Source organism: Xiphophorus couchianus, chromosome 15 (assembly GCF_001444195.1).
Source record: "Xiphophorus couchianus chromosome 15, X_couchianus-1.0, whole genome shotgun sequence".
Classification (NCBI taxonomy): Eukaryota; Metazoa; Chordata; class Actinopteri; order Cyprinodontiformes; family Poeciliidae; genus Xiphophorus; species Xiphophorus couchianus.
In genome coordinates this window covers 20,801,253-20,823,725 of record NC_040242.1, presented here as the reverse complement: position 1 = coordinate 20,823,725, position 22,473 = coordinate 20,801,253, and the positions used below count along the sequence as shown (strand labels likewise).

Genomic DNA, 22,473 nt, shown 5'->3' with positions numbered 1-22,473 from the left:
GACATTGGAGATTCACAGTTAAACTCCAATGTCTGTAGACATTGGAGATTCACAGTTAAACTCCAATGTCTATGGACATTTTAGTTTAAATGTCAAAGGTTTGTGCATCAAACCAAAAGGTTGAACTAAATGAGGCTTACAGTTTTAAAAATGACTTATCAGCATTCTCAGAGTTACAGATTCTCATGCTCACTTTGTCCAGGCGTACTCCACTCTAAAAACGGAAACAAAAACTTCCAGATATTTAATGGCAGCGGATTCTCCCACAACATCATAGTCTACACATGTGACGAGCTGGCAGGTATATTTTCTTAAGAGGTTGTGTCCCTGTCATTTCCTGTATTGTCAACTAATTCGACTGCATCCTCTGTGTTTCTGGGAAACATCCAATTTGCTGCCCTGACGATGACCACATAAAAAGTGAGGACTATCATGTGGAGACCCCTGTTCTTTGAAAAGTCCAATGGTAGCAGTTTTTTCCAATTTGTCATAATCCACAAATGTGTACAGTTTGCAGGTATACATTTTGAACAAGCACTTTTTGTCTTAACACACATAGATTTATGGTGAAGGGTTCTGGTTCGTTAGTTTATTTCATACTTCCAGGATTTTATGCATATTAAAACGAGATTGATTGGTAACAAATTGAAATCAACATTGACAGATTGATGCAGATTCAGAATCTCTACTTGGAAACAATTCTTTGACACAAGTTAAAATAAAGAAAAGTATTTAATAAGACTCTTCAATGGATTTTATTCTTTAAAGCTGGTACTCTTTGCAGTTGCCAGTTGCACATATGTTTGTAGACAAGTAGACTTTTTATGCATACTGTCCATAAGCCAATATTTCTACAAACTCTGCTTATTGTGACTGTGATACATACAGCTTGTTTGTACTAGAGAATACAAGACAACAGTTTTTTACTTTTACAGGAGCAGATAATGCATACCCCATGACAGAATCTAATCCTACGCAGAGTACAATAAATTACCGCCAATCTGCTGCCATGACGACCCCAGGTTAGTTGACAATCTCTTAAATAATCTCTACACATTCTGTAATAATGTGTTAACTGTGAAACTCCAATGTCTATGGCTACTTTGTATATCAAACCAAAAGGTTGAGCTGAATCAGGTTTACAGTTTTAAAAATTACTTGTCAGCATTATCAGAGTTGCAGATTCTCATGCTCACTTTGCCCAGACATACTCCTCTCTGAAAACGGAAAAAACTTCCAAATATTTAATGGCAGCGGATTCTCCCACAAAATCATAGTCTACACATGTGACGAGCTGGCAGGTATATTTTCTTAGGATCTTGATTCTCCTAAGAAAATATAGGAGACACAACCTCCTATATTTTGCCTCTATGGCAGCTTCGTCATTGTGCTGCCCTGATGATGGCCACACAAAAAGCAAGGAGTATCATGTGGAGACCCCTGTTCTTCGAAAAGACCAATGGCAGCAGTTTCTTCCAATATGTCATAATACACAAATGTGTACAGTTTGCAATTATACATTTTGAACAAGCACTTTTCATCTGAACACACATAGATTTATGGTGAAAGGTTCTGGTTTCTTAGTTTATTTCATACTTCCAGGATTTTATGCATATTAAAACGAGATTGATTGGTAACAAATTGAAATCAACATTAACAGATTGATGCAGATTCAGAATCTCTACTTGGAAACAATTCTTTGACACAAGTTAAAATAAAGAAAAGTATTTAATAAGACTCTTCAATGGATTTTATTCTTTAAAGCTGGTACTCTTTGCAGTTGCCAGTTGCACATATGTTTGTAGACAAGTAGACTTTTTATGCATACTGTCCATAAGCCACTATTTCTACAAACTCTGCTTATTGTGACTGTGATACATACAGCTCATTTGTACTAGAGAATACAGGACAACAGTTTTTTACTTTTACAGGAACAGATAATGCATACCCCATGACAGAATCTAATCCTACGCAGAGTACAATAAATTACCGCCAATCTGCTGCCATGACGACCACAGGTGAGTTGACAATTTCTTGATCTAGCTCTACACATCTGCAATATGTTATCTGTGAAATTTCATCCTCACAGAAAGGCCCTCTATATACACAATGACAAAATCTGAACCCACGCAGAAAATAACCACCAGTGTTACCCCAGGTTTGTTGACAATCTCTTAAATAATCTCTACACATTCTGTAATATGTTATCTGTTAAATTTAATCAGTTTTAAAAAATGACTTATCAGCATTCTCAGAGTTACGGATTCTCGTGCTCGCTCTGCCCAGACATACTCCTCTCTGAAAACGGAACACAGAAAGATGTTTTTGTCTGGAGATTGAGAATTGAAATTTCAAATTTTCAGATTCCCCAAACAATATAATTTTTCTATGGTCAAAGATTATAAAGAATTTGTATGTTTCATAGTGGTGGCCACCAGAAAAGGTCCAGTGACTTGTAATGAAAATGGTACTTCTGGAGGTGATCAAGGCAATTGCGTCCCTGCAGCTGTGATGCAGCTGCTTGATGAATCTGAGGTAATGTATCACTTTGGACATTTCTGACCCAACAAAACAGAATTAAAATCAGTCCACAACTCTGTTTTGTTACATATTGTCTAAAATGCTGAGTCTATTTAAAAGGTTTCCATTAGGGGAAGATTTTCTATTCTACTAACTAAATAAGTATTACTGAACAGCTAGAAAGTAAAAAAGAAAAATGAATATTTTGACGTTAAAAGTTATGGACATTAACAATAGACATTGCCTAGTAGAAATTTTATGCATAGGAATTTTATACAAATGTATATTTCTGGGAATAATTTCAAACCTGGCCTAATAGTGGAGAGCAACAACATGTAGGATTCCAAGGCAATGGCAAAAAATGTTTCTGTTTAATATAAACTACAGAGGTGATTGGTGCTACATACCAGCGTTAAAAAAGTCTCCCCGTTTTATTTTACTTGAATAAATGATCTCACAAAGAGAGATTTTTTAACATTTATTATACTATAAGTGGGTTACAGATGTACAGGTTCTACAGCAAAATCCCTCCAGTGTTTTATTCAGCAAATCCTAAACTTGACTATTTTCAGTAAATTGTAGTGTTTAAATGATTTGGTCCAAGTAGTAAAACTGGAATCTCACAAAAATGTGCATATGTGAGCGCCTGAGAACATCGTAAATAATAAAATAAACTTCAACGTTTCAGTACAACGTATGAATGACAGGATCACCAACTATGTACTTGTTCCAACTATATTATACATCAGATGGTTCATTACCAGCTCCTACACATCAAGATCAGGAGATATACACACAGTGATAAAACCACTGAATCTCCCTTTAACTTTAGTAACTTTAAAGACACATTTAACACTAGCTAACCAGAATCCCTTCAGTTGATCATAAGAAATACAATGAAACAAAAACTTAAAGAGAACGTTACTTTAAACTATGAGAGGAAATAATGTTAAATCTTTCTTTAATCCTGACAGAAACTGAATAATGAGACGCTTCTGGTATTCCTGGAGAAACTCAAGGTTGTGTCCGTTAACAGAACCAAGAACATTTCCAAATCTCCAGATACAATCAGTTCCATTGTGAAAGCCCTCAGCAACGTAGCAAACAGATCTTCAATGTTATCCATGCCAATCAATAAACAATCAACAGAGGTAGGAGAAGGAGGATATTACGTAATATTTCCTTTTTTGAAGACATAATCTAACACATAATGTTTTTCTTATTACAGGACATCCTGAAGATCGCAGGTCTTCTCACCTCTGATGAAACAAAGGCATCATGGGATACCCTAAACACGAACGATAAAACATGGAGCTCAGGCACAGAGAATGGTGGGAAAAGCTCCAGCGCTTCCTTGCTGAACCTCTTTGAATCAGTTGCCACCCTCCTTGTCAATGAATCGTTCTCTGTTGAGACACCTTTTATTCATCTGAATAGAACTCAGTTAAAAAACAAAATAACTTTCAACAACGTATTTAACACCTCAATGGAAATAGACATACCAGAGGCCAGAGAAAGTCAATTCATTACTACAATTGTATTCGCGTCCATGGATAACGTTCTCCCTCCGAGAAATGAAGACAACTCCTCATCCATGGTTATCAACGGAAAGGTTGTTCTTGCTACGACAGCAGCCAAAATCAGAAATATATCAATAACATCAGGAATTCTGAATGACACCCTGGGAAACCCAAAGTGTGTTTTTTGGAATTTCACACTCTTTGATGGTCTTGGAGGATGGAGCGACTCGGGCTGCTCTCTGCTGTCCCACAACAATGAAACCATCAGCTGCAGTTGCAACCACCTCACCTCCTTCTCCATGCTGATGTCCCCTGAGATTATTGAGGACGAACAAATCAATGACATAACAATAATTGGAGTTGGCATATCCATGGCTTCTTTGGTCATATGTCTTATCACAGAAGCTCTCACTTGGAAAAAAATAAGTACCAACACCACCTCCTTCCTGCGTCACGTTTCCATTATCAACATAGCCGTTTCTCTCCTGATCGCAGACATCTGGTTCATCATCGGAGCGTACTTTAGAGACGATAGTAAGAAGGAACACCCTGCGCTGTGTGCAGTTGTGACCTTCTTCATCCACCTCTTCTACCTCGCCATGTTCTTCTGGATGTTGGCCTCAGGCCTGCTGCTGCTCTACCGCACCGTCTTCGTCTTTGAGGGCGGATTGTCTAAGGCGTCCCTGCTGGTTATCGGATTTGTTCTGGGATACGTTGCACCACTGGTCATCGCCGTAACAACGATGGCAGTGACTGTCCCGTCACATAAATACATCAGAGAAAACCATGGCTGTTGGCTGAACTGGGAGGACTCCAAAGCTCTGTTGGGTTTTCTGGCTCCTGCACTTGTGATTGTGGCGATAAACTTCCTCATCCTCCTAGTAGTGATTTATAAAATGGTGAGCAGAAGAGGACTAAGGAATACAGGCCAAGGCAAAGAGCAGCATGTTTTGGTGGTGATTGCCAGGAGTCTGGCTGTGCTCACACCGTTTTTCGGACTGACTTGGATTTTGGGAATCGGAACCATAATTGCCCCCAAAAACAGGGAGGTTAATTTTGCTTTTACCCTGTGCAATTCACTGCAGGTAATACTATCATTTTAATTGACTGAAATTGTTTTACTGCTCTGTACTTTACAATATAGCACTAGTTTATAAAGTAAAATTGCCCTTTTGTTGACCATATGCTCCTCTTCCAGGGTTGCTTCATTTGGGTGTTTGGAACACTCCTGGACAAAAAGGTTTGTTTGTCTCGTTTTTCTTTCACCTAAATCGTAATTGGTTTTAAATAACACATCATTATCAAGAGTTATAGAATTATTACAGGTTATTCATTTTTAATCTTACAAACTAATCAAATATTCCTACATTGATAAAACTCATATTTTCTTATTGTCATCTTTTTAGGTACGATCAGAAACTATAAAATATCTGAGCTCCCAGGATAAGTGGGCGACTGGTTCATGATGTCACACTGCTTCATGAGTCTTCATGTGCCGGAGGAGTTCCTCTGTGAGAAGATTGTTTAACCATTTTCATCACCCCTCATGTTTTGACATTTCATTTGGTTTATTGGATTCCAAGATTGTAAGTTGACAAGACTTCAGCTAATTGGCCAATTTATACCCTTTTGGCCTGTTGGTTCCTGTCAGATCTGGGAAAGTCTGACTTTTTCTTTTCTTGTTCTCCACTGAACTACGTTGGGAGCCATATGTGTGTTTTCACACGTAGTAGTCCAGTAGACTCGGTTTGACTGGGAACCAAAATTGCCCCATTTGTTATACTTTCAGCTGCTGGGTTTCACTTTCACACTGCACTGTCAAATGAACCAAACCCTTTGAAAAAACTGATCCCCTCCTCGCCTTTGGTGGTGTTGCACCGAGAACCACTGAGGCAAATCCCTTTTTTATAAAATGTAAACAAAAATTTATTAGATTTTAGCAGTTGTATTTCTCTTTTGTCTTTGGTAAAAGACCACAAGCTTTTCCTCCCGCTAGCACTATGCGCAAGAGTTTGTTTTGGTTGTGTTTACCAAGAATGCCCTGCCCTATAGTCCGCTTCCTGCTTTTGGAGAAGTCTCCATTCCATTTGTCGTTCACATATGCAATCAAACCATGTCAGAGCTCACTTAAACTGAACAGAGACCGAGGTTTTTAGATGGACCAGAGTTTGCTTATTTTGTTCCAATCACACATTCACGCCTTTCCAAACGAATAGGACCTCAGAATTCGATAAAAGCAAACTAAGCAGAGCTGGTGTGAATGCACTTTAAATTTAACAAAAAAGAATGCTGAGCATTACTCTGGAACTTTCAAAAGAGAATTCAGTTCAGGATTTTGGGACAAAATTGGTGCAACAACAATTCCGGGGTATAGTGAAATATAATTCAGGACAAAAATAATCTTAGTTGAACATCTTTGTTTTTTAAATGGCTCCAGTTCAGGAAATCAAGCGAGTTCAATGCAATGCAGTTTAGCACTGCAACTCTGAATGTCACCACCATCAACTGACCTCCACCCATGAACTCATACAGCTGTGGATTTAACTGACAAAAGTATACTCAGTATTGCTTCTTGGTGCCATTGTTTTAGGTCTTTCAGTCGCCCTGCACTTCTTTGTACCAGAGTCTATAGACATGAATGATGACCTGCTATTGATTACATGTTTGCTCTAGAATTATCTTGTTATTTACACTACTTAAACTAAGATTATTAAAATAACGTGAATTTACATGCAGAATCTTGTATCATTTAAGAATTTAAAATTTGACCCTACATGACAAGATGTTCACTGGAATGAAGGGCATGCTGAGAACCTTGTTGTAACTTAAGGACTAAATGTTACTAAATATGGTTTAGCTTGATGATGTATCTCTGTTCTGGGTGGAATATGCAAAATCATTTCTTGAGAACTGTTTCAGGTTTAGGTTTGTACTTAAAATGAGGACCAGATTGAACTGCGTGGCCTTCTGCTGCTGTATAATCAAAAGCTTTACATCTTTGTTAAAAAAAAGAAAAACATGGACTACTTTCCTTAAATAGTTGCTGTAAACTAGACAATGTAAATATTATTATATTTTCTTTAGCTAAAATTCAAAGGTAAAGACTGCTTAAAGTGTATGGCTATCATGCTCCGGTGGTGCTCGTCCATTTAAAACTTTAAATTCTAAAAAAAAAACAATTCATCACTCAAAATGTGGTGGGACTGTAGAAAGGCAGGATGAGTTGAGTCAGACGTCTTACTCTGGTTGGACTCTATTGCTTAAAGAAAGTTGATTCTGTCTTCTACAGAAACCAAGACTGTCTGGAGAACAGTTTGAGTTCAGGCTCTTTCCAGAGTTTTTCCTTCTTCTCTAGCTGCAGTGGAGATTGTAGAAAAACAATGAGCTAATGCATGTTTATTTAGCCTAAAACTGTTTACGTTTTCTGCTACTTATGAAATATTTTCACGTTTTTGAATGTGATGTGCATAAAAAAAAAAGTTCAAGAAGTCATTGTTAATTAATTAACATCATCTGTCATTTTATTCATTTGGATAAAAGTTATGTAATTATGTTTCTCTTTTAAAATTGGAGATAAGGATTTCTCAAATGCATATTTTTCTGTGTTTCTATGTCTTATATAATGTTGAAACTCTTTCCCTCTAAATGTGTAAAAAGAGTAAGTCATAAAAAAAAAATCTTACAATAATACACTGAAAAAATAAATAAAATATGGTTTATTGAACCTCAAATACTTTGTTGATTAAAGATGTGATTTTTAATCATTCCATTGGTTTATTGTGTCCCATTGGAAACCAGCTGGCTACAGCAGGAGGATTATATTGAGATTGATGATTCAACTCATTATCGTCTAAAATGCCACATTCTCTAAACTTTGGTCCATGAGCAGCTATCTTTCAATCAGATTCATTCATTATAGAGACTGTTGGAATAATTCTCCTACCTAATAAATGAACAGTGATTGACAAAGTCACCGCCAGCATTCTGTGGACGGATAATTTATTGTTGTTTTTAGTTGCCAATAAATGAATGAGAGACATATTTATTTTGAGACATTTATTTTAATTTAGCAGTTACCTATTCTGGCCAGCAGATGATAGTGTGCACTCATTATTACACTTGTATGGATGGAAAGCGCTGTGTGTCGAATGATTTTATTTCTTTTCCTGCTTACAATAAGGCACAGGAACTTGTTAGTTATTTATTCTCTTCTTCCACTGATAGGAAAAAAAGAGAAATCCAAAGATTCCATCAGCTGGTTTACAGCAATAAAGTCTCTTAATGTGTAAGACTGGCAGCAGGATAAACAGAAAAACAAACATTTGATTAATTAAATTTATTATCTGTTGATATGAAGATGTTTCATTTATTATAAGTGAATTTTTAAATCATGTCTGTTTTTTGCATGGCTTTTTAAATATGCTCTAAATGCATCAAGAGGTTTTTTTTCTATCTTTAACACTAAAAGCTTACAGTTTCACCACTGATATGTACTTAGTTTATGTTTTAAAAGTTAATTTGATTCATTGCTTGTTGTGAAATAGCAACAAAATGTTACTTTATTCTTTAAAATTATTTTTAACAAACATTTACGTCAAACTTTCTATTACAAGTGTGTTCAAAACCTTGTCAATTTTCAGCTAATATCGAAAAACACAATGTCGTGTTTCCATTAAATAAGAAATTCAATTAAAATCACACGTGAATAAGTTTGTTCACGCGATGAGTCACTAAAAAGAAACACCGCGCCATCGTAGTCTAACTACTTCCTGTCGCCTTTGTGTCAGAGGCAACATCAGTTGTTAATCATGTGATGCGAAAATACTGTTTCCTATATTTTGTGTTTCCTTTTTTGATACTGCCGAAAAAAAAAAAAAAACCTTATTCTAGCTAGAAAAAAAAATATTAAAGAACAAGAGTTTTCTCAAAATTGATCTGTTACCATTGAGCAAATTTCTTTTTGTAATTTCAATCTGTGGAGTTTTCTGATCGATGGAAACTCAACTACCATTGCTAAACGTAGAGGGCTACCCATCCTAATCATTGGAATTAGGTGTTTCAACCACTTTAACAGCTAATGGTGTAAAGATTTCTTCAGTCATGCAAGCAGACAGATTCTACAAGCATGAATAAAAGATTAGGTCACTCTCATCACCTTGGTACAGCAAGTCCTTTCCTTAACTTTCTGTTTTTCCAGCAATGTAAATGCAAACAGGAACAACAGCTGCTCAGTGACTGGAGAGCAGCTTGTCATAGCATGCCTTTAGACATTAGCAATAGACTCCGAACTTTATTGTCGTTAGCTAAAAAGCAGAGCAGACCCACTTTTTCACATTGTCTGACATTTTTTAGCTTTTGGATTTTTGTTAGGCCCGTCATTAGCTGCGGCTAGGCTAAAGGTTTTTTATGTCAATGGCAATGGTACCTTCATTTTCCCCAACTGGGAATTGATTTGCAATATGTCCGCAGGTCCAAAAACACATACGTTTTATAGCTCATGCAGTAAAACACTCTGATTTATCACCCTGTCACCAACCACACTGGTGAAAACAAGCTTTCTTGTGGTTAAAAGCTGGGGGAGATATTTACCTGTGTAAACATGCAGTGTACATAAACTGAAAAGTATTACCCAGAACTGCTCCACTGACCTAGAACTTGGAACAAATAAATTCAGGCCCATATGCCTCCCAACAGAGCTACCTTTAGTGCTGTTTGCTGTATCGTATCTTATTATATCGGTGGATGGAGTCTGATTGAGTCAGCGATTTTAATTGAATCAAGACTCCATCTGACATCAGTGAAATAAGAAACGTTTTTTTGTGTGATCATCACCATTTGGATTGTGTGTGTGTTTCTTAAAACTCACACACAATGGCTGATTCTTTGAGTCTCAAGTGTGACCTGATTGATGGACTCACATATAAATGTTTGCAACATCACCAAGCGGACTGTGTACTTTAGATATGCTGATAGGTCATCATACTCGAGGTTATGAACAAAACTTTCAATTTTTCTTTTTCTCCATTTTTGAAATATTTTTTGTTTTTCTGCCACGGATGGTAGGGACATCTCTTGCAATATATGTGGATTTCTTTTTAATGGTTTATGATGGTCTATTATTTTTAAACCATTATCACCAACAGTCTTTAAGGGATGTTTGTATTTTTGCTCGTTAGTTGATGTCCGAGTGCATAAAATCATCTCTAGATGTTAAAAATATTTGGAGAAATTGAATTCCGCCAGATATTCCACCAAAGCCAATGCAAAATGGCTCTTTCTTCATTTAGTTTGCTAACCAAATGAGGCTCTGTAGCACAGACATATTTGTTCACAGGCTTATTTGTTCAAGGCGTTTCATCACAGAGACAAATTTACCAACCCAGTCAAATTGGCCTGCAGACGCATAAGAGTGTCAAGATTTCCTTCTGCTTTTGTTTCTTCTGATAATTTAAAAAATTTCATTCGTCATTTCTTTATACTTTGTTGTTAACGTTTCATCACTCCTGCACAAAGCAAAGAAATTACCCAAAAAAATGCTTTTACATCGATTATCCATTATTTCAAGATACCTTTAGGTCGCCATAAATGCCTTCCTTATATCAGAAATAGATAAAGATAAAACCTAATCAAAATTTTTTTAAAAATGACTTCCCATCTCAACTAATGGGAAGATAATCAAGGTTCATTTGAGTAAAAAGTTTAATGCGCAAACTGATTGCTGAATTCTTTTTATCTGTTCATTATATCTACAGTAACACATTTTAAGTGTTTTTTCCTATTACCGGTACTTAGATTACTCAGTCTTGCAGCTAAACAAAACCTAAAATTCAGATTCTCGGAACATTTAAATTACATCAAATCTGAATTATTAAAACTGAGACGTGGGCCTCTTAAAAACATTTCTTTACACATGGAATTTCAGAATAAAAGCCGTTCATTATCCCAATTTCTTAATCCCATCTTTTGCACCAGACGTTTTCTTTCCGCTCAACTTCCCATCAATGTTCAAAAAAAATGCTTTTAAGCTGATTTCTTTTCATTTTTACAGAATTTATATTTGGGAACTTAAAAAATAAAGTTTACATTTACATAGTACTTTAGTTCATGTCACGTTTTGTTCATAAAATATCAGATTGCACTCTTTGTTTCTTGCAGTGTCCCTTCAGGACGTTTTATAATGATGTTTTAAAATAATAACCTGAAACCTGTTACCGTAGCTCCTCATGTTGCTACCTTTCTTTCATCCTTTCTTCCTTTTGGTCTTTCCTTATTTCCTTCTTTCTCAGAGGTAATGACAAATCTACCCAAACTTCAACTTTCTATTTCTAAACACATATTTAAATGTATCGTTTCCAATTAGCAGTGAAAGGAACCCTGTTATTCTTTTTTTTGGAGTGGGGGGTAGTAGGGGTTGGGGGCAGCTGTGGCCAACGCTGTCAAACAAAACGATTTACCTGTAATCCCTCAACTTCCGACAATCGTTTATTTAGCAGGCATGACAGGAAAAAGTATTTTCTGGAACCACGAGCAGAAAATCTCATGCAAATGATTATTTGCAGCACCTTTTTTTTTCTTCTTTTTTTTAGGTGTCATGTTTTCGGTACTTCCAGCTCAATTCGTAGATGATGGTTACCGACATGCCAGGAAATATTTGCTTTGCTAAAACGCTTTCTGACGGTGGCATCCTAATTCTGTGGTTGACTTTATGAGTCCAGACTGGATCCAGCATCAAGCCGCGTCGATGGAAAAGTAATCTGTGTTTGGATTAACTTTAACTGTTTGGATTATTTGTGTTCGGGTGTGAGTGTGACAAATCTTTGTCTATATTCCGCTGATGTCGAAAAAAACATCATTTCACAGTTGTGGCGTTTCTGTTAAATAAGAAACACAATTAAAATCAGGCGATAAAGTCATTAAAAAAAACATACAGCTCCGTGATCCTCCTACCACTTTCTGTCGTCTTCTTCTTCGTGGTTTGCGCCAGCGGCATCTTCCAGTTGATGATCATGTGACTCGTTTGATGGGAAAAGAATTTGCTTCCATTACGGCCAAAAAAAAAAAAGCCACCAAAACATTTAATCAAAAAAACACGTTTTTTCTGGAATGCTTTGTTTCCATTAAGCTAATTCATTTTCAATACGTCAAACTGGGCAATTTATGGTAAATGAAAGTCAGTGAATGGTCTTTGTATGCATCATGAACCTACACTGCCCTTAACACAAACTCCGCTGAACAAGAAACGGTAACCTTGAACGATTCCACTGGTGTTAGTTTTATTTGACTGGAGCCTATTGTCACCAGCGGTTACTCTGCAGGTCAACACGTCAGCCTTCTTTTATCTAAATACTGATGAATTTATCGGCCTCCTTGCAGCGAAGGGACACCTGCTTGTAAGAGAGCTCAAAGACTATGGTGTCGTTTGTGCCACCATGCAAATCCCCAGCAGGTTCTGCTTGTTTGCCAACCTGAAGTTGAGCAGAGAATTATGAAAACCAGACGCTGGTAAATAATTTGTCAACGACAGCGACCTTTTCAAAGTTGACCCTGCCGCCAACCAGACTTGATTGTGAGCACATGATGTACAGTAAAGGCGCAGTGTGTCGGGTCGGTGTTGTTCTTCGGGACCGTGTGGCGTGCCTTAAGTCGGAACATTGAAATGAGGAGGTAAATCATGAGAAAATGCAAAAACATCATTTGCACAAGATTCCCTGTGTGCGCCTTTTGCTCTAATGTTTCTTTCCGACAGAAATGGGTTTCATTTAAAAGCTGTCTAGAGCGTACTGCACTGATGAGCTCTGATTTCACTATGATTATGAATATGATTATTTTGCTGTCCTGTTTGTAACCCACATTGCGTTCAAGGATTAACAAGATTTTAAATAATCAGAATTAAAATTTATCCAAACAGTTCTTAAAGTCTAGCTAGGTTCGGCTACTGGAGGAGATGGCAATTTGTAAAGCACAGAGACAGTAAGATGGTGCAAATTGGTGAGTTGTATTTAGTATTTACAATATATATACACATTAGTCCATAGTTTAAAGGAAAAAACAAGTTAAAGTTCCTTATACCAAGGACGTCCACCAGTCTTTGTTGATGATGAAAAAAACCCAAAATAATCCACTTCCTTCAATGGGGACTTGAGCTGATCCTCCAATTAGTTCGGAAGAATGTTCCCAGATAAGTCTTGTGTTTCTGGATCCTGCTTATTTTAGCTCGCCAGTCTGGTCAGTGAAACCAGACAATCCTTGCTATTGTCAAGATCCCTCCAGCCACTCCTTGCGCGAGGGATCTGCAACGCACCTGGCCTGTACAAACAGACCTAATTAATCAGTACATGTACAGAAGTTTCATAAGTATATATAACTTATGCAACCAATATTGTTACGTAACAAATCAATATACAATCACAACAGGCTGGAAGGCTAGTGCTAGCATACTAGCTCCCGACCACACTCACCAGTTCCCTCTTGACTAACCGTGATTCTTGCAACGCTTGGTTGAGTAATCACCCGGCTGCAAGTTAACATAATTACACGATTGAAAAATAGACAATAAAGATCTGAAACCTCTTTGGAAACAGACCAGTCCTACCTGCACGTCAGAGTCCCGCAGCGGTTCTGCCTAAGCTGCGATTTGCAACCATATAAACTGTGCTATCAATTTAGGACGCTGATGTGCAGCTGTCGCATGACGTCAGAGTCACGCGAGAACACTATTGTTCTCGCCTGGTTGGTGTTAAATAAATTAAAGGGGAAGAGGAAAACATTTAATTAAACCTTTTTTTCTTTTTAAATAAATCTAACAAAATGGAAAATAAAATAAATAAATTAAACCTAATATAGAAAATGATCCTGGTTACATCCTCCCCTCTTTAATTCCTGCACGTCTCGTTGCAGGGTTATTTAAATTAATTTTCTTTCTTGATATTCACATTAGAAACTTGACTAAGAGCCTCAGTGTACACATTTGCCAAACCATGCAATAGAGCCTGAACTACTGAAATGAGTGGCTTACCCAACACAGGATATGTTAGACGACTAGGAGGTTGACGCTGTCGATCTGATCGCCTGGGCAATGTTTCAGACTCAACTGAGTTATAGGGTGAGCTGACACTTGCAGGACCTATAGATGACTCAGATTGAACAACCAGACGATCCTCAGCATCAGGTTCTTGAACTGTAATCATGTGTTCGTCAGGTATTTCTCCCTCCAGGTGTACTTCCACAGCCTCAGCCACATGTGGTTCGGAAAGTTCCTCTACCTGTTCTACAGGTAGCTTGTCTTCATGGTGAGACAGTGATGAATCAGTTGTTAAACAGGATTCTTCATTTTCAGATGGACTAGCAGTCTCAAGGTCTGTGCTCTGAATTAGAGGTACAGAATACTCTGATGCTTCAGCATCACTTTGAACCAAAGGTGAAATGGGCTGCAAAGTCATGAATTCCGGTGATGACTTAAATTTTCTCACCTTCACATGGGATCTGGTTGGGAGTAGGATGGAAACTTCTGGCACATATGGCTCAGCATCCTCATCCTCCTCCATCACATCAGGAACATCTGGATGGCAAACATCCTGGCTGCGAGTCTTTCGTTGTGAGGCAGGCATGGAGATGGAAGGGTCGTCTGTGGAGCAATCTGGCAGGAAGCCACAAGGAAGCAACAGGTCTCTATGTAAAGTACGAGTTGGTCCCTCTTTGTGTTCAGGTTGTACAGTGTAAACTGGTACATTTTCAGCTCTGCCAACAACTTTGTACACCCCATGCTCCCATCTATCTGCCAGCTTGTGCTTACCCCTCAGACGGATGTTGCGAACCAGTACTCGATCTCCTATCTCCAAACTGCATGGTGTAATTTTCTGATCAAAACGGATCTTGTTCTTTCCAGCTGACTTAAGGGCATTCTCAGAAGCTAGTTTGTAGCTTTCTTTCAGGCTGGATTGCAGATTCTTAACATACTCTGAATAAGAAATGGATGATTGTTCTCTGACGGGTAAACCAAAAGCCAAATCCACAGGAAGACGAGGACAACGACCAAACATGAGTTCATAAGGTGTGAACCCTGTTACCACATTTCTTGTACAGTTATATGCATGTACTAAAGGTTTGACATACTCTCGCCATTTTGACTTTTGTTTCATTTCCAGGGTTCCAAGCATATTGAGCAGAGTGCGGTTGAAGCGCTCGACTGGATTCCCTCGTGGGTGGTACGGGGTAGTACGGCTTTTCTTCATGCCTACAACTTCACAGAGCTCTTTAATGAGCTTGGACTCAAAATCTGTACCCTGGTCTGAATGTATACGCTCTGGAATTCCATAATAAACCATAAATTCATTCCAGAGGTACTTTGCAACTGTCTTTGCCTTCTGGTTGGGGGTAGGAATAGCAACTGCAAATTTGGTGAAGTGATCAGTAAGAACAAGAATGTCTTTAGTATTACTACTGTCAGGTTCAATGGTTAAAAAGTCCATACATAGTAGTTCAAGTGGTCGGCTTGTTTGAATATTTATTAATGGAGCTGCTCTTTCTATTTGAGCTTTACGCCTTACGCAACGACCACAGGTTTTTACAAAGGTCTCCACCTCTAATGTCATTTTGGGCCAAAAAAAGCGTTGGCGCACCAGATCAATTGTTCTTTCGATGCCCATATGCCCCATATCATGGTGCAAGCTCTTTAAAACAGCTGGTCGTAACTTGGGCGGTAGGATTAGCTGGTAGATAAGTTTATCTCCATCATGTCTTCTCCGATATACGATTCCATCCACCAACTCTAACCTGTTCCACTCTCTCAGGAGCAGAGGAAGGTCAGGTAGCTCCTCTCGAACTGATGGAAGGACCTTCTCACCAGTCTCCAGTTGATGAATGACCTCACGAATAGCAGGGTCAGCTTGTTGCTCTTCTTGGAGATCGCCCTGAGATAGAGAGGGGATTAGAGGCAAACCATGCAACTCTTCATTGCTGAACCCACCAGGGATGGAGTTAACAGAGACAGATAGAGATTCAACCAGTGCGACAGATCGACTTAGTTCAGTTTGGTTCTGTGTTCGGATTATACAACTCTGACAGATGGCATCCACAATTTCAGGGGAAATGTCATGGGTGTTTTTACCATTACCCAACTGACTGGTCAGATGTTGAATGAGCTCTCTCTCTCGGCAGTGCTGGTCACTAGAAATATCTTCATGTGAGCGTCGGGACAGAGCATCAGCATCCAAATTCTGTTTTCCAGCACGGTACTGCAATTGGAATGAGTAGGTAGACAGTGCTGCTAGCCACCGGTGACCTGTAGCATCCAGCTTGGCTGAAGAAAGAACATAGGTGAGAGGGTTACTATCTGTGACAACTGTAAAGTTAGTCCCATAGAGGTAATCATGAAACTTTTCAGTAACACTCCACTTCAGAGCCAAAAACTCCAGTTTATGAGCAGGATATTTTGACTCACTGACCGACAGGCCTCGGCTAGCAAAAGCAATAACGCGCAGCTTGCCCTCCTGCTCTTGGTACAATACTGCTCCCAACCCATTTGTACTGGCATCAGTATGTAAGATGTATGGCAGTTGTGGATTGGCAAATCCAAGAACAGGTGCTGTAGTCAATTTGGAAATGACTGTTTCAAAGGCAATCTGCTGATGGCTAGTCCATTTATCTCCAAAGGATTTCTTTGGATCCGAATACTTTCCTTCTGGATTCTTCAGCTTTGCAGGACTGCGGGCAGGAGGATAACCACGGGTTAATTCATTAAGTGGTTTGACAATAGCGGCATAGTCTTTAATAAATCTTCGGTAATATCCAGCAAAACCCAGAAAAGATCGCAACTCTTTAAGGTTGCGGGGGACTGGCCAGGATTTTAAAGAATCAATCTTTTCTGGATCAGTTTCAACTCCTTTTTCAGAGATAATGTGTCCCAAATAACGTACAGATGACTGAAAAAACTTACATTTCTCTGGAGAGAGCTTTAGTCCAAACTGCTTCAACCGGGAGAGCACACGCAGCAACCGTTCCTCATGCTCTTCCAGAGTGGCAGAGAAGATGATGATGTCATCGAGGAAGACAAGGACTTCTTTAAGATGCAGATCTCCCATGCATCTCTCCATTAGCCGCTGAAACGTGCTAGGTGCATTTGTAATTCCTTGCGGCATCCTGTTCCACTCCCAAAATCCAAGGGGAGTTACAAAAGCTGTTTTAGCCTTATCTTCTTCTGCCATCTCTATTTGATAATAGCCAGATTTTAAATCCAATACAGTGAACCATTTGGATCCTGTCAAAGCACAAAAAGATTCTTCCAAATTAGGAAGGGCATATGCGTCTTTGATAGTTTGCAGATTCAGTTTCCTGTAATCTATGCATAGCCGGACGGAACCATTACGTTTCCGAACCACAACTATTGGAGAGGAAAATGGTGATTTAGACTCTCTTATGATGCCAGCTCCAAACAGATCTCTAAGATGTTCACGGACTGCCTCCAGATCTTGGGGATGGATTGGCCTTGCTCTGTGTTTAAAAGGCGTTTCCTCATTAAGTTTAATGGTATGTTTAACTGCATCTGTACAGCCAAAATCCATATCATGATGAGAAAATACTTCAGGCATGCTGTTCATTTTGTTGATAATATGTTCTTTCCACTCAGGTGGAATAGGAGAGTCTCCAAAGTTAAACTCCAAAGTGGTTCGTTGTGAGGTTTGAGATGTGATTTGTTGTGACAAAACAGTAGGTGCCGACCCAATGTCTGCAATAATAGTTAATGGTGATATAGACACCTCTTGCTCTGATTCATTCTTCATGATCACTGGGACTTTATATGGTGGATGCCGTGGCAATGTAATTAGACAACTCTGAACACATAAGCCCCCTGGTAAAGGTGAGCTAGGGTGTTCAACAATGGCCCACTTATCTGCAGATGGAGGGGTGTTTTTAACAGAACCCTCCAAGACAATAGTTTGACCAGGTGAAATAAGGACTGGAGTGGTGCTTAATAGCCTGACAGTTCCTGCATTTCCTGATTGATTTTGCTGGTGTTTTAACTGTAGCAGTTTCAGGACCGCTCGATATCCTTGGGCCATGGGTTGGAATTGTACATGGTTACCGCTAAGATGTTGTTCATACAGTGGCTCTAGTGTGTTCATGCCAATAAGTACATCAGATGGCCTATCAGGACTAGTATCTGGGACCACCAGAGCGAGAGTTGGTACCTCTGTGTTTACTCCTATGAAATCTTCAGGGAATGTGATGACCAGCTCCACGTACCCCAGATACGGAACAGACTGTCCAGCAGCACCTTCAACCTGTAACAAATTATCCAGAGGCATTACAGGTTGGTGGCTTAGCTTATCATTATAGAAAGAAACTGGGATAGTTGTCACCTGTGAACCAGTGTCTAAAAGGCAGTTACACACATGACCATCAATGTCAACAACAGCAGCACACTTTGATCCAATCAGACCTTTGGGTAGCTGACTGGGTAGTTTATTAGCTTGCAGTTCTTTACATTCCACAGCCTTGTTTTCAAAAAAAGGACTGGTTTGACTGAGACTGGTTCCAGTTCGTCCCACAACAGGAACCATGCCTAGTTTAACTTCTTCTGCAAGACGGTCTGCTGTCGCTGCGCAAACTGTTTCCTTTTTCTGGCAACAAGAGCAGGGTTTGGTTCATTATTACATTGTGGCTTAATATGACCATTTTCACCACACCTGAAACAATAACCAGGTTTAACCTGAACTGGTGGGTACTGTTGAGATGTCACTGTATTGCCCCCTTTTACACCCTGCTTACTGTGTGTTACCTTAGGTTGTGATGTAATCCTTGGCTGGGTGGTGGTGGATGTTAACTTAGCCAGCTGCTGCTGTACATCTGTCAGTTGTTCTGCCAACTGCTGAGTCAATCTGGTTAAAGCAGCAACTGCTCCACCATCACCTGTATCAACACAAGTCAATCGCGCATGACTGACTACTTTTTGTTTGGTGGACCCCAAATATTGTTTCATCCGGGAAGTTTTAGCTGCCTCCCGGTCCTCTTCGGTACGCAGAAGCAATAGCAGTTCAGAGAAACTAGGTGGGACCAGTTTCTTTTGTTTTAATTGGAGTTCAGCAATCAAAGTGTTGTCCCAACAACCCCTACAGAACTGGCTTATGAGATGTCGGTTTACATCCTTGGCCAACACACCACCTCGTTTCAGGGCTAAATTTAATGCTACCTGCAGCCGCTGGAGGTATGAAGATGGCTTCTCCCCTGCATCTTGGAAAGTGTCCATGAATTTTGCAAAAAGTTCTTCTCCATCTTGTACTGTGCCATATGCCGAATCCAATATGTTCAGATACACTGTAGGTGGAGTATCTGAACTTAAATGTTTCAGCATATCAGCGGCTGGGGGAAGTAAACTCTCCACGATCCTCCTCGATCTCTGAAGCTCAGAAACTGATGGGTCTTTTAATAGCAGATCCACTCCTGAATGCCAGCTCTCATAGTCTGCTTCATGTGCTGGTCTAGGCAGCCGTCCAGAAAACACTCGGAGCCTTTGTAGATGGTAAGCACTTTCCTCAGTTTTCATAATGTGTTCCACCACGTAGCGCTGGACTTCAAGTGGTTGGATATCACCATCATGAAGAGAAGGTTTCTGTCGTGAAGTAGATTGCTGCTCACTTCTCAGTCTGGGAACTTTAGGATCAGCGGTAGTTGACAACGTTGGCTCTTTCTTCATTGTTGGATCTGCAGATGCTGCCGTAACCTCAGACTTCTCATCAGGATCCTCCATCTTAGCAGCTGAGTGAAGTTCAGCAACTGATTGTCCAATCTGAGTCATCGTGGATTTTAACACCTCTGCAAAGTTCACTCCAGAATGCTTTGCAAGTTTCTGTAACTCAAGTAAATAAGAATTAGTTTTATTCCGTGCAACATGTTCTGCATATACAACAGCTAATTCAGAAATAAAAAATGTATCTGACTTCTCAGCTGATTTGAATGCATATGGTAGAATTGAACGCAATTCAGCTACTACTGTACCACTGCTAAATTCAACCACAAGCTGGCCCTCAAACTCAGAATCCGCTTCAGAAATGATTTCAATCTTTGTTATCTTACCATATTGTTTCAAAAAGTCAAATACTTCCTCTTTATCATCTTCACCTGAAATGCCTTCAACCAAAACAGAGTTGGGAATTTTTACATCAAGGTTTTGAAATTCATCCATATTGGTGATGACAGGAGGAAAAAATAAATTTGTGTTTAACAAAATGCCAACAACCTCCTACCTAGCTCGCCAAGTAATGTAACCCACATTGCGTTCAAGGATTAACAAGATTTTAAATAATCAGAATTAAAATTTATCCAAACAGTTCTTAAAGTCTAGCTAGGTTCGGCTACTGGAGGAGATGGCAATTTGTAAAGCACAGAGACAGTAAGATGGTGCAAATTGGTGAGTTGTATTTAGTATTTACAATATATATACACATTAGTCCATAGTTTAAAGGAAAAAACAAGTTAAAGTTCCTTATACCAAGGACGTCCACCAGTCTTTGTTGATGATGAAAAAAACCCAAAATAATCCACTTCCTTCAATGGGGACTTGAGCTGATCCTCCAATTAGTTCGGAAGAATGTTCCCAGATAAGTCTTGTGTTTCTGGATCCTGCTTATTTTAGCTCGCCAGTCTGGTCAGTGAAACCAGACAATCCTTGCTATTGTCAAGATCCCTCCAGCCACTCCTTGCGCGAGGGATCTGCAACGCACCTGGCCTGTACAAACAGACCTAATTAATCAGTACATGTACAGAAGTTTCATAAGTATATATAACTTATGCAACCAATATTGTTACGTAACAAATCAATATACAATCACAACAGGCTGGAAGGCTAGTGCTAGCATACTAGCTCCCGACCACACTCACCAGTTCCCTCTTGACTAACCGTGATTCTTGCAACGCTTGGTTGAGTAATCACCCGGCTGCAAGTTAACATAATTACACGATTGAAAAATAGACAATAAAGATCTGAAACCTCTTTGGAAACAGACCAGTCCTACCTGCACGTCAGAGTCCCGCAGCGGTTCTGCCTAAGCTGCGATTTGCAACCATATAAACTGTGCTATCAATTTAGGACGCTGATGTGCAGCTGTCGCATGACGTCAGAGTCACGCGAGAACACTATTGTTCTCGCCTGGTTGGTGTTAAATAAATTAAAGGGGAAGAGGAAAACATTTAATTAAACCTTTTTTTCTTTTTAAATAAATCTAACAAAATGGAAAATAAAATAAATAAATTAAACCTAATATAGAAAATGATCCTGGTTACATCTTTTTTTGAGAATTGGGTGAAATATTGTTATTATATGGGGGCCATAAGTTTCCATACATAGAAAAAATAAACATTTTATGTTGGACAACCGTTTTTTTTTTGTTTGTTTGTTTGTTTGTTTTGTGGGCTCTGTGTAATCGCTGCATATCTTGGACCACTTCATGGTTGATCTGCAACATTTACAGTTTTCTGAAACTTGCAAATAAGTTTTGCCACAGTGTGGTGTGTGACGCTCTGTCCATGTTTTCTGTTCAAGTTTTGTGCAACCATGCGACTGCTTCCTGATCCAACCATCGGTGTATGTTAAATTCTTTGCTCTTTTGTCAAACGCATCTTGTTGGGTATCTGAAATATTAAAGAAATATACATTTTACATTCTATGTATGGAAACTTATGGCCCACCCGGTATAAAAATATTGGTAAAAGAAGGTGTTAGATCGTAAAAATACCAAAATGTAACTTCATGGCCTATGTGCAAAACATTCAGTGGAGAAAATTGAACACTGATACTGGAATGTTAAACCATCCAGTGGTGTCAGAATCCCAACATGTTCCCAAAAACATGTTTGTATCCAATTATCAATTCCATTTCAATTAATATGAGTGCAGTGATGCTCTTTATATCCTACAGATAACAGACCAATGAGTATAATTTATTTGTTTTACATTTAAAAACACATTTTGATTTCTTTATTGTCCACTGGAAAAATCTACAAAGAAAAAAACAACAATACTTACACATGAAATTAATTTTAAACATTGACATGGACTGAACTGATATTTAAAGCTTTTCTTTTTACTTGGTGGCCTTTCTAAATGAACTTGAGACATCTATTCTGCTCAGAGTCAATTTGACCCACAACGTAACAGGAGGGTTAATCAAAGCATGCGAATGTGTTAGAATGGAACAGTCAAAGTTCAGACAGGAATCATGAGAGATGGTTTCCATCATGGTCTGGTCCAAATTCAGCTGTTTCCTTGGTACAGACACATGGGACCTTTCTTTACACAGTATTGCTTAGAATGACAGAACTGTGTTTTCATTAACCATAAAATTGCATAAATCGAAATTACAACAAAAAAAAAGTGCTTAATGGAAAGACAGCAATTTCTGATTGGCCGGCAGATGATGAGCGCCATGGCTGAATTAAGA

At 38.9% G+C, this 22,473-nt stretch overlaps 2 protein-coding genes and 2 long non-coding RNA genes across 4 annotated transcripts; 2 read left to right on the top strand and 2 right to left on the bottom strand.

The window, feature by feature from the left end:
* Positions 1-1,767: 1,767 nt before the first annotated feature.
* Positions 1,768-7,245, top strand: LOC114158249 (adhesion G-protein coupled receptor F1-like). The gene is made up of 7 exons (XM_028039591.1): positions 1,768-2,018; positions 2,090-2,158; positions 2,426-2,535; positions 3,495-3,671; positions 3,749-5,125; positions 5,239-5,280; positions 5,447-7,245. Exons 1-7 carry the CDS (start codon positions 1,952-1,954, stop codon positions 5,504-5,506), a joined length of 1,902 nt encoding a protein of 633 aa, XP_027895392.1. The 5' UTR covers positions 1,768-1,951; the 3' UTR covers positions 5,507-7,245.
* A 7,713-nt stretch (positions 7,246-14,958) lies between these two features.
* LOC114159019 (uncharacterized) lies at positions 14,959-15,378 on the top strand. The gene is made up of 2 exons (XR_003598527.1): positions 14,959-15,090; positions 15,185-15,378. It is a non-coding gene; the product is annotated as an uncharacterized LOC114159019 (long non-coding RNA).
* Positions 15,379-16,588: 1,210 nt separating this feature from the next.
* On the bottom strand, positions 16,589-20,272 carry LOC114159018 (uncharacterized). Its single transcript, XM_028041032.1, has 3 exons — positions 19,228-20,272; positions 16,975-18,319; positions 16,589-16,742 (listed from the first exon to the last, which is right to left on the bottom strand). The coding sequence occupies exons 1-3, from the start codon at positions 20,218-20,220 to the stop codon at positions 16,729-16,731; spliced, it is 2,352 nt and encodes a 783-aa protein (XP_027896833.1). The 5' UTR covers positions 20,221-20,272; the 3' UTR covers positions 16,589-16,728.
* A 159-nt stretch (positions 20,273-20,431) lies between these two features.
* Positions 20,432-21,055, bottom strand: LOC114159017 (uncharacterized). Its single transcript, XR_003598526.1, has 2 exons — positions 20,916-21,055; positions 20,432-20,763 (listed from the first exon to the last, which is right to left on the bottom strand). It is a non-coding gene; the product is annotated as an uncharacterized LOC114159017 (long non-coding RNA).
* Between the last annotated feature and the right edge of the window lie 1,418 nt (positions 21,056-22,473).

Excerpts from the sequence above, each read along its gene's own strand:
- LOC114158249 (XM_028039591.1), top strand. The coding sequence starts at position 1,952 with ATGACAGAATCTAATCCTACGCAGAGTACAATAAATTACCGCCAATCT. Across the intron at positions 2,019-2,089 it reads TGCTGCCATGACGACCACAG|AAAGGCCCTCTATATACACA; the intron begins GTGAGTTGACAA and ends TCATCCTCACAG. Across the intron at positions 2,536-3,494 it reads AGCTGCTTGATGAATCTGAG|AAACTGAATAATGAGACGCT; the intron begins GTAATGTATCAC and ends TAATCCTGACAG.
- LOC114159018 (XM_028041032.1), bottom strand. The coding sequence starts at position 20,220 with ATGGATGAATTTCAAAACCTTGATGTAAAAATTCCCAACTCTGTTTTG. Across the intron at positions 18,320-19,227 it reads CATACCTCCAGCGGCTGCAG|GTTGAAGGTGCTGCTGGACA; the intron begins GTAGCATTAAAT and ends AATTTGTTACAG.